Source organism: Mytilus edulis, chromosome 7, assembly GCF_963676685.1.
Source record: "Mytilus edulis chromosome 7, xbMytEdul2.2, whole genome shotgun sequence".
NCBI lineage: Eukaryota > Metazoa > Mollusca > Bivalvia > Mytilida > Mytilidae > Mytilus > Mytilus edulis.
In genome coordinates this window covers 78,022,137-78,034,664 of record NC_092350.1, presented here as the reverse complement: position 1 = coordinate 78,034,664, position 12,528 = coordinate 78,022,137, and the positions used below count along the sequence as shown (strand labels likewise).

The window sequence follows — 12,528 nt, the reverse complement described above, 5'->3', positions numbered from 1 at the left end:
ACATGGGGTATGTGAGCGCGCTCACCAAGGTTCTTTAATTATCTATACAAATTTTATAAAAGATAATTTTAGGTAAACACTTGTAGAAATAACATATCATAAATCAATACAATGGTCAGTGACCTGAAATTTAATTGCACATGTTTTGTCAGATTAACTCTGCAATCCATTTAAATCCCAGAAGTCATGTTTCGACATAAGTGTATTAGTTTGAGATAAATAATGAATTTTGAATGCTTTTGTTAACCTTGGGACTGTAAATTTAGTTCTATTCAACCTAAATTTCGACTCATCAGGAGTCGAAATATATACATTTATATGGAACAAAGTTTTAATGTCAACACCAACTTTCAATTTTGACACAATTGTCGAGACATTTACATGTTTTATCTGAAAGAAAGCTAATACAGGGCAAAAGTAATAGTTACCAATCATAAAGCTACCTGTGATTTACTATCAGAAAAAGAGTTGCAATGAATATATAGAATTATATTGGATGAGATGAGCGCCAACTTCTGTGACAAGTATTTGCACATATTTTTAGTAATCGTTCTTGTTTTGGGGAAATAATGAGACATCTCTTATAACCAACCTACGACCAAATCATTTCTTTAAACAACAATTATGATTAGATTGAGGCACACATTGATATCATGTGAACAAAACAAAGATTTTTATTACCATTAAAGGTTAAAATCGCTCACGCCCACATGGTTAGTACCTATATCCGCTCTACGATGATACACAGTGATTTTTGTCGAGCCTGCAACTTTTGTTGCAGAAAGCTCGACATAGGGATAGTGATCCGGCAGCGGCGGCGGTGTTAGCTAACTTCTTAAAAGCTTTATATTTTAGAAGGTGGAAGACCTGGATGCTTCATACTTTGTATATAGATGCCTCATGTTACAAAGTTTCCATCAGTCACATGTCCAATGTCCTTGACCTCATTTTCATGGTTCACTGACCACTTGAAAAAAAAGTTCAGATTTTTATACGACCGCAAAATTTGAAAAATTTTTCGTCGTATATTGCTATCACGTTGGCGTCGTCCGCGTCGTCGTCGTCGTCGTCGTCGTCGTCGTCCGAATACTTTTAGTTTTCGCACTCTAACTTTAGTAAAAGTGAATGGAAATCTATGAAATATTAACACAAGGTTTCTGACCACAAAAGGAAGGTTGGTATTGATTTTGGGAGTTTTGGTCCCAACATTTTAGGAATTAGGGGCCAAAAAGGGCCCAAATAAGCATTTTCTTGGTTTTCGCACTATAACTTTAGTTTAAGTGAATAGAAATCTATGAAATTTTGACACAAGGTTTATGACCACAAAAGGAAGGTTGGGATTAATTTTGGGAGTTTTGGTTCCAACAGTTTAGGAATTAAGGGCCAAAAAAGGGTCCAAATAAGCATTATTCTTGGTTTTCGCACAATTACTTTAGTATAAGTAAATAGAAATCAATGAAATTTTAATACAAGGTTTATGACCACAAAAGGAAGGTTGGGATTGATTTTTGGAGTTGAGGTCACAACAGTTTAGGAATTAGGGGCCAAAAAGGGGCCCAAATAAGCATTATTTTTGGTTTTTGCACCATAACTTTAGTACATAAGTAAATAGAAATCTATGAAATTTAAACACAAGGTTTATGACCATAAAAGGAAGGTTGGGTTTGATTTTGGGAGTTTTGGTCCTAACAGTTTAGGAATAAGGGGCCCAAAGGGTCCAAAATTGAACTTTGTGTGATTTCATCAAAAATTGAATAATTGGGGTTCTTTGATATGCCGAATCTAACTCTGTATGTAGATTCTTAATTTTTGGTCCCGTTTTCAAATTGGTCTACATTAAGGTCCAAAGGGTCCAAAATTAAACTTAGTTTGATTTTAACAAAAATTGAATCCTTGGGGTTCTTTGATATGCTGAATTTAAAAATGTACTTAGATTTTTAATTATTGGCCTAGTTTTCAAGTTGGTCCAAATGGGGGTCCAAAATTAAACTTTGTTTGATTTCATCAAAAATTGAATAAATGGGTTCTTTGATATGCCAAATCTAACTGTGTATGTAGATTCTTAATTTTTGGTCCAGTTTTCAAATTGGTCTACATTAAGGTCCAAAGGGTCCAAAATTAAACTAAGTTTGATTTTAACAAAAATTAAATTCTTGGGCTTATTTGATATGCTTTATCTAAATATGTACTTTGATTTTTGATTATGGGCCCAGTTTTCAAGTTGGTCCAAATCAGGATTCCATATCAAGTATTGTGCAATAGCAAGAAATTTTCAATTGCACAGTATTGCACAATAGCAAGAAATATCTAATTGCACAATATTGTGCAATAGCAATTAATTTTCAATTGGAGTTATCTTTCTTTGTATAGAATAGTAGTTGATAATATATGTTGGAAATTTGCCAGACATGACTATGATGTCATTTTCTATTTTTATTTGCCAATAACTTTATGTAAATAACTTCATTGGAAATTTGCCAATATAAAATGTTGCTGATGAAGCTTTTTTTCCTTATCTTATCTAAAATGTTTTTAGATAATGTATGTTGGACATTTGTCAGACATGACTATGATGTCATTTTCTATTTTTATTTGCCAATAACTTTATGTAAATAACTTCATTGGAAATTCGCCAAGATAAAATGTTGCTGATGAAGTTTTTTTTATTGTTTTATACAATAAACAATGTATATTCACTTTTACTACCAACCAATCTTCACCATTCAGTGATAACAAGCACTTTTTTTTTACATATTTTATGATGTATTTAAAAGAGTAGTTATTGTTGCAAACTCCATTAGAAATTTGAATTGATATCAGTTTTGGAAAAAGGGAAACGGGGATGTGAAAAAAAATGGTGGGGGGGGGGGGGGGTTTAAATTTTTCTCATTTCAGATTTCATAAATAAAAAGAAAATTTTTTCAAACATTTTTTTGAGAGGATTAATATTCAACAGCATAGTGAATTGCTCAAAGGCAAAAAAAACCTTGTAAGTTCATTAGACCACATTCATTCTGTGTCAGAAACCTATGCTGTGTCAACTATTTAATTTTAGATTTAAAAAGTTTGAAGAAGAAATCTTTAATTGATTTGTAAAATCTTGACATTTGTTTTGTGTAAAAAAAACCCATGTAATGTCAAAAATTTGATCACAATCCAAATTCAGAGCTGTATCACGCTTGAATGTTTTGTCCATACTTGCCCCAACTGTTCAGGGTTCGACCTCTGCGGTCGTATAAAGCTGCGCCCTGCGGAGCACCTGGTTTGTAATGTTGAATTCTCTCTTATTCTAAGTAATAGGATAACTATATTTGATATGTGCGTACCTTGCAAGGTCCTTATGTCTGTCAGACAGTTTTCACTTGACCTCGACCTCATTTCATGGATCAGTGAACAAGGTTAAGTTTTGGTGGTCAAGTCCATATCTCAGATACTATAAGCAATAGGGCTAGTATATTCGGTGTATGGAAGGACTGTAAGGTGTACATGTCCAACTGGCAGGTGTCATCTGACCTTGACCTCATTTTCATGGTTCAGTGGTTATAGTTAAATTTTTGTGTTTTGGTCTGTTTTTCTCATACTATATGCAATAGGTCTACTATATTTGTTGTATGGAATGATTGTAAGGTGTACATGTCTAGCGGGCAGATTTCATGTGACCTTGACCTCATTTTCATGGTTCAGTGGTCAAAGTTAAGTTTTTGAGTTTTGGTCTCTTTGTCTAATACAATATGCTATATGTCAACTATATTTGGTGTATGGAAATATTTTATGATCTTTATGTCAGTCGCGCAGGTTTTATTTGACCATGACCTCATTTTCACGGTTCATTGCACAGTGTTATGTTTTTGTGTTTTGGTCTATTTTTCTTAAACTATAAGTAATAGGTCAACTATATATGTTGTATAGAAGTATTGTTAGCTGTACATGTCTGCCTGGCATGGTTCATCTGACCTTGACCTCATTTTCAAGGTTCATTGGTTTTTGTTTAGTTATCTTGGTTAATGTTAAGTTTATGTGACAGTTGCAATAAAGCTTAGCTTTATACTTAGGACTATCAACATAATATCAATGATTAGTATAGAAGGCGAGACATTTCAGTGTGTGCACTCTTGTATATAAATTGATATACTCAGATATTATCGAGGAGTGCACAGTAACATCGATATCCCTTATTGATTGATATAAATTCATTTTTTCAATGAATACACATGAAAATATTTTTTAAGAACATGTATAAATGATATGAAAAAGTTTTGTCGTGAGAAATATATTGATATCAGTAACAAATCATGAATACTGAAAATTTGTGTTCATGCATTCAGAAGAAAATCAAATTGAAACTTAGTACACATGTTCCTTATGATATGATCTTTCTTATTTAAATGCTAAATTTGAGTTTTTACCCCAATTTCACAGTCCTATGAACATAGAAAATGATAGTCTGGGTGGTGCATCCATGTACTAAGGACACACTCTTGTTTTTAGCTTACCTGGCCCACAGGGCCAAGTGAGCTTTTCTCATCACTTGGCGTCCGTCGTCTGTCGTCCGTCGTTGTTAACTTTTACAAAAATCTTCTCTGAAATTGCTGGGCCAAATTAAACCAAACTTGGTCAAAATCATCATTGGGGTATCTAGTTTAAAAAATGTGTCCTGTGACCCGTCCAACCATCCAAGATGGCCGCCATGACTAAAAATAGATCATAGGGGTAAAATGTAGATTTTGGCTTATAACTCTGAAACCAAAGCAGTTAGAGCAAATCTGACAAGGTGTTAAATTGTTTATCAAGTCAATATTTATCTCCCCTGAATTTTCAGATGAATCGGACAACCTGATGTTGGGTTGCTTCCCCTAAATTGGTAATTTTAAGAAAATTTTGCAGCTTTTAGTTATTATCTTGAATATTATTATAGATAGAGATGAACTGTAAACAGCAATAATGTACAGCACAGTAAGAGCTACAAATAAGTCAACATAACCAAAGTGGTCAATTGGGTCTTAAGGAGTTATTGCCCTTTATTTACAATTTTCATAAATTTTGTAATTTTTGTAAATTTTTACAAAATATTTACCACTGTCACATTCTGGGCCAATTTCATTATAGATGGAGATAATTGTAAACAGCAAGATGTTCAGCTAAGTAAGATCTACAAACACATCACCAACACCAAAACACAATTTTGTCATGAATCCATCTGTGTCCGTTGTTTAATATGCACATAAACCAAGGTGAGCGAGACATGCTCTTTAGAGCCTCTAGTTTCTGAGACCATCCACTAGAATTTGGAGTCATCGGATGATCAGTTCTTCTGAACTTTGATTATATATAAAATAGATTACAATTAAATATAAACCTGAATTTTCAAGCTTCTGTACAGCGTTGTTGAGAATCATGGAGTAACAAAGTGGCTTATTTCGCAAGTTGACCACTGTATATAAAAGAAGATGTGTCATAAAGGGACACAGTTCTTGTGCAATTCTATTTTCAGCATTATGTTCACCATAGATGATAGGTGATTTAACTTTTAAGATGATTTCAGAAATTCCATGGTTCTATTAAAAGCATATTTGTCTTGTCAATAGCAATAGCAATTTTTTGTACTTATTATTTCAGGGATGAAAGAAGCCTGAACTGGACAGAAGTGATTTTACAGTCAACTGAAGGTGAAGACTTGTTAGTCCCATTACATAGGGACCCAAGAGAGGTTTACATAGAACACATATTCCATCCTGGAAGATTTCACTTACAAGACATACGCAAAGCTTTAAATGTAGGTATTGCTTTTTGATCAAGACAATGTAAGTTGAAAGGTATATTAAATTGAATACTCAAATTTACTATCAAGGCACCCCTGTTTTCTCCGCCAGCAAAAAACTCATTGCCAAGCACAATAGTGCTGAAAGTGGTGTTTAACACCAATCAATCAAATGTACTTAATTTCAAGGTCAAATTAATTGATCATTGCTTAAATATATCATTATAGAAATAAAACAAAGATGAGAAGGTGATAGCTTGTTACCTTGCTCTCTGATGTGTTATTTATTATACTGAATGTTCTGTAGGGTGATAGCTTGTTACCTTGCTCTCTGATGTGTTATTTATTATACTGAATGTTCTGTAGGGTGATAGGTTGTTACCTTGCTCTCTGATGTGTTATTTATTATACTGAATGTTCTGTAGGGTGATAGCTTGTTACCTTGCTCTCTGATGTGTAATTTATTATACTGAATGTTCTGTAGGGTGATAGGTTGTTACCTTGCTCTCTGATGTGTAATTTATTATACTGAATGTTCTGTAGGGTGATAGGTTGTTACCTTGCTCTCTGATGTGTAATTTATTATACTGAATGTTCTATAGGGAGATAGAGCAGCTTGTTACCTTGCTCTCTGATGTGTAATTTATTATACTGAATGTATAGTCAGTACTGGTCAAATTGTAAATTGAAAGTAACTAACTATAACAAAGTTACAGTTAGTGGAAAAACACAGCGAAAGTGAAGTAAGATGCATTTATTTTATATTTACTTTATATTTTCTAAACTTAAGTAAGCCTTTACCAAATGTTATGAGACTCATTCACAATACTTATTAGCACAAAAATCAGATCAAATACAAATTCCGGTAGTGTGACTTCACCTTTCTTCAGTTTATAAGTCCTTTTATAACTATATTATATGCAAGCTGGAGCATCATCTGGGTCCAATGGTCACAATCGCCGTTTTTTCCTAGGAGTTGAGCTTACAAATTTGGGACAAATACATGTATACCTTTGCAACAGATTGTCATCACAACTTCTCTGAAATCATGCAACAGAATTTCATGAAACTTAGTAGATAATAAGGATACAATATGCAGATTTGTATATTGATAGGAAATTATGATTCAATCTATTTTATAGAAGTTATACACCTCTGAACTTCGGCCTTAATATACCACTGCAACAGTTTATCAAGGCAACTCCTCTGACATCATAAAACAGAATTTCACGAAACTTAGTAGATATTTAAAAGGACATAATAGGTAGATGTGCATATGTACAAGAACCACTATTATGAGACCTTATTGATGAATTCTTCATTTTATGCTTTATGTTTAGATATAACATTTATAACGGTGTAATACAGATTTTATCAAAATAATTGATGTAATATTTTTGCAGGTCTGCAGGCGATCTTTGGACAATATCTCTATGTTTGATAATTTAGGACAAGTGAACACATTGAAAGAAGAAGTGACCTTAGCTGTAGAAGATGCTGTGAGTTAGAGTTTGTTGATAGTTGTTATTTTTGGTATTGTGGATGGTATACTGCAAGATGCAATTTCATTCCCTTTTACCAAATACTTAATATCCTCATAGTACATCTTGTTACATATTAGATCAGAACTGTTACATATTAAATCAGAACTGTTAAGTTTTAATGTGTACTGAATAGGATGTCCAGATACTTACTATAGTCGCAGTCAGCTGAAATTCGTAGCGGTTATCGGTAAAAATAATCTAAACTATCAACCAGGTTCACTCGAGATATAGTTTTTCACTATCCATTCATAAATCGCTAAAGGAAAAACCACTACTGACCTACCTTTTAAGTGATTGCACTGTGATATGATAATCCTGACCTTCACATTTTCCAAGACGATTTTGAATGGTGGAATCCGCCATTGTTTTTACTGGAAGTGTTTCCATGGAGTTAATTTCATAAAATTTGCATAAAGCGCGGGAAAATTTATCACATCAATGAAAAGAAAATTACAGGAATCTCCGAAACGTTATGTTTAAGAATAGACTAAGATAACTGCCTGCTGAAATCGTTGATGACAGATGCATTGTATTGTGTATAAACTATAATTTAATATACAAATTTCCTTAATTGAAAGGTTATCCTCTATTCACGAAAATTGGTACCAACAAAAAATAAATGAAACCACAGTTATTAATCTTGTATTATTATCCATTCTTCATCAATTGCAATAATAAATGCTCTTTATAATTTCTGAATTTACAACATGTTTTATGCTTAAATAATGAAAATCTAAAATAGTAAAGCTGGTTTTATTGAAGTCAAAACATTTGTCAGTTCAATAACAAAAGATGGTTATGATTACAGATTCGCACAGCAGCCTCAGCCAATGAATTAGCTGAGGAAGACTATTACCAATTACAATTAGATGAGTGGTCCAAGTTCTACTCCTGTTGCACACAGTACCACGAGGTAAGAAACATGGCTCATTGTAAAAGCACTGAAACAACGCACATAATACCAGGTGAACATCACAACACTAAATCATACCATGTAACACTATTCACAACACTGCATCATACCTGGTTAAACCATTCAAAGCACTAATTCATACCTGGTAACACTATTCACAACACTGCATCATACCTGGTTAAACTATTCAAAACACTGCATCATACCTGGTTAAACCATTCACAGCACTAAATCATACCTGGTAACACTGCATCATACCTGGTTAAACCATTCAAAGCACTAAATCATACCTGGTAACACTATTCACAACACTGCATCATACCTGGTTAAACTATTCACAACACTGCATCATACCTGGTTAAACCATTCACAGCACTAAATCATACCTGGTAACACTTCACAACACTAGATAGTACCTGGTAACACCATTCACAAAACTAGATCATACCTGATTATGACATACAGAACACTATGTAAACAAGATTACATCACTCACAACACTACATCATACATGATTATGACATACACAACACTATGTAAACAAGATTACATCACTCACAACACTACATCATACCTGTTTATGACATACAGAACACTATGTAAACAAGATTACATCACTCACAACACTACATCATACCTGATTATGACATACACAACACTATGTAAACAAGATTACATCATTCACAAAACAAGATCATACCTGATTATGACATACACAACACTATGTAAACAAGATTACATCACTCACAACACTACATCATACCTGATTATGACATACACAACACTATGTAAACAAGATTACATCACTCACAACACTACATCATACCTGTTTATGACATACACAACACTATGTAAACAAGATTACATCACTCACAACACTACATCATACCTGTTTATGACATACTGAACACTATGTAAACAAGATTACATCACTCACAAAACAAGATCATACCTGATTATGACATACACAACACTATGTAAACAAGATTACATCACTCACAACACTACATCATACCTGATTATGACATAAACAACACTATGTAAACAAGATTACATCACTCACAACACTAGATCATACCTGATTATGACATACACAACACTATGTAAACAAGATTACATCACTCACAACACTACATCATACCTGATTATGACATACACAACACTATGTAAACAAGATTACATCACTCACAACACTAGATCATACCTGATTATGACATAAACAACACTATGTAAACAAGATTACATCACTCTTAACACTACATCATACATGATTATGACATAAACAACACTATGTAAACAAGATTACATCACTCACAACACTACATCCTACCTGTTTATGACATACAGAACACTATGTAAACAAGATTACATCACTCACAACACTACATCATACCTGATTATGACATACACAACACTATGTAAACAAGATTACATCACTCACAACACTACATCATACCTGATTATGACATACACAACACTATGTAAACAAGATTACATCACTCACAACACTACATCCTACCTGTTTATGACATACAGAACACTATGTAAACAAGATTACATCACTCACAACACTACATCATACCTGATTATGACATAAACAACACTATGTAAACAAGATTACATCATTTAAAAAACTAGATCATACCTGATTATGACATAAACAACACTATGTAAACAAGATTACATCACTCACAACACTACATCATACCTGTTTATGACATACAGAACACTATGTAAACAATATTACATCACTCACAACACTACATCATACATGATTATGACATACACAACACTATGTAAACAAGATTACATCACTCACAACACTACATCATACCTGATTATGACATACACAACACTATGTAAACAAGATTACATCATTCACAAAACAAGATCATACCTGATTATGACATACACAACACTATGTAAACAAGATTACATCACTCACAACACTACATCATACCTAATTATGTAACATAAAATATTGTCCTCCATGAAATATTGTCTGTTGGACAAAATTTCATATTAAATATTGTCTTAAGACACCATTTCAAGGACAATATTTCATTATGAAATATTGTGCTTGTCCATGAAATTTTGTCACCGCCTTAAAGACAATATTTCACTATGAAGTTATGTCCATGACAATATATCACTATGAAAACCTATTTCCACTTTCAATATGACAAAGACACATCACTCTTTCTAATTTGTCTTCGTGAATCACAAGTCTTTTCATAACTTCATTTGATTTCTTATCAAAACTTTTGAAATAAATTTTATTGTTCTGTATACAAAAGGAATTAGACTTTCTTCTAATTACTCTCTTCTGATTTTCTGAAATTCCTTCTAGTAAAACTTTTAGACTGAGAAACTCAAAAATTATTTTATACTCCTTGCCTGCCATCCATGATGAGCAAAACTAGTTTTCTATTTATACCTGTATCTATTTATTATTATTTTCTTATTTGTTATTGTCAATTGAAGAAAACACTTTAATGATATTTTTAATCATCATGATATATATAGAATAACCATGCATTGTCTCGAAATATCAATGTTATTTGTACAAGGCTTAGAAACAGGTAGAAAGCGAGGCTGTGCCGAGCATTTCTACCTGTTTCGAGCCGAGTACAAATAACAGATTTATACTGCAACTGATATGATGTGAGTGTTGAAAATTTGTCCAACAGACAATATTTCATGGAGGACAATATTTAATGTTACATAATCAGGTATGATGTAGTTTTGTGAGTGATGTAATCTTGTTTACATAGTGTTGTGTATGTCATAAACAGGTAGGATGTAGTGTTGTGAGTGGTGTAATCTTGTTTACATAGTGTTGTGTATGTCATAATCAGGTATGATGTAGTTTTGTGAGTGATGTATGTTTTATTGACGTCATAAATAAAACTCTACAGAAACACATTGTCAACGTCATACACAAGGTGATATACGGTCAGTGACTGTATATCACATATGAATATACGGTCAATGCAATTTGATTGCTCAAATAGCACAGCTGCAGTATATATGTTGATAACCTCCCCTTCATAAGACAAAATTTCATAACAATCAGTCTATGAAATATTGTCTTAAGGGGGTTCGCGGGTCTAAATCATTTATATAGGATTTCCCTATATTTTTCTATAAATGAACTTTATCTTATAAAATAATAGAAAAATAAAATAAAAACGTGGGGTCACCGTTCATTTGCACTCACGTTCTGCCTTCGAAAGAAGCATATATTTTTGTAAAGGTGGTTTTTTCTGTTGAAGTAATAGGAGAAATAAAGGTGATATCAAAAAAAAAGAAAGAAATTTATTACAGAAATCGCTCAAATTTTACAATAACTTAGTTTAAGTACAGCTTATATGGAAATTATATTAAAAAATATAGGTCACCGATGAGTTAAAAAAGATATTTCTATTTTAAAGCCAAAAAATGGCATTTTTCCACCAAAGGGAGATAATTTGGAATTTTTTCAATGATGTATACATTTTAAAAGTCATCTGGGGCCAACACAAATTTTTTATTTTGAATGATTTTTGTACCATATAAAAAGTAACAACTACAAAAGGTAACAAATAAAATTTGAAATGAAAAACAAATGTTTATTTTTATTCTGAAATTTTTATACCCTCGAGCCTCCTTAATATAAACAAATGATTACTTCCCTTTAGCAAGACAAAATTTCATACTATTCATCTGTGAATTATTGTTATCAAACAGACCAAATTCCACTATGAAAATTTGTCCATCTCAAGACATAATTTCATAGATGAGGACAGTATTTCATGGTACATAGTCGTGAAATATTGTCATGTTGGACAATATTTCATAGGACATTATTTTGCTTTACAATTACACTAAATCACAAGGTTATAATGGTACTTGGTAGCTTGTGAGATTTTCATTAAGTGGCTCAACCCTTGTATTTCAAGTAATACATTTTAATATGAAAGGAGTGACTGGTGAAAAATAATGTGTATCCAAGTCTTGAACCAATGCATGTATATATCATAAACTAAGTCTTCTGTGCACTATTTTATCATTTGTTATGTTATTGTAATAATAATTGTCAATTTTGTTTTATCTTGGTCTGTTATGATATGAAAATATGGCAGCTAATTAATTGATATGTTTTGAAGCGGTAGTTTACACATTTTTACCTTATGCAAACAATCAACAAATAAGCATGAATATTGAGCATGTGTATAACAGCTACCCTCATCAGTGACACAAAAACATAATCAATGTTGTCAGACTGAAGTGGTGGATCCGCCTATGGACTGGTCAATTAGGGTTAAAATATC

The 12,528-nt window shown here is 32.5% G+C and overlaps 1 protein-coding gene across 1 annotated transcript in view; it reads left to right on the top strand.

Annotated features, from left to right (window-relative positions):
* The window catches only part of LOC139482321 (nuclear pore complex protein Nup160-like), a 145,545-nt gene that overhangs the window by 52,377 nt on the left and 80,640 nt on the right, over nucleotides 1-12,528 (top strand). The window contains exons 11-13 of the mRNA XM_071266141.1: nucleotides 5,617-5,773; nucleotides 7,162-7,257; nucleotides 8,111-8,215. Coding sequence (XP_071122242.1) covers nucleotides 5,617-5,773; nucleotides 7,162-7,257; nucleotides 8,111-8,215 — 358 coding nt within the window. The remainder of the gene's footprint in view (nucleotides 1-5,616; nucleotides 5,774-7,161; nucleotides 7,258-8,110; nucleotides 8,216-12,528) is intronic.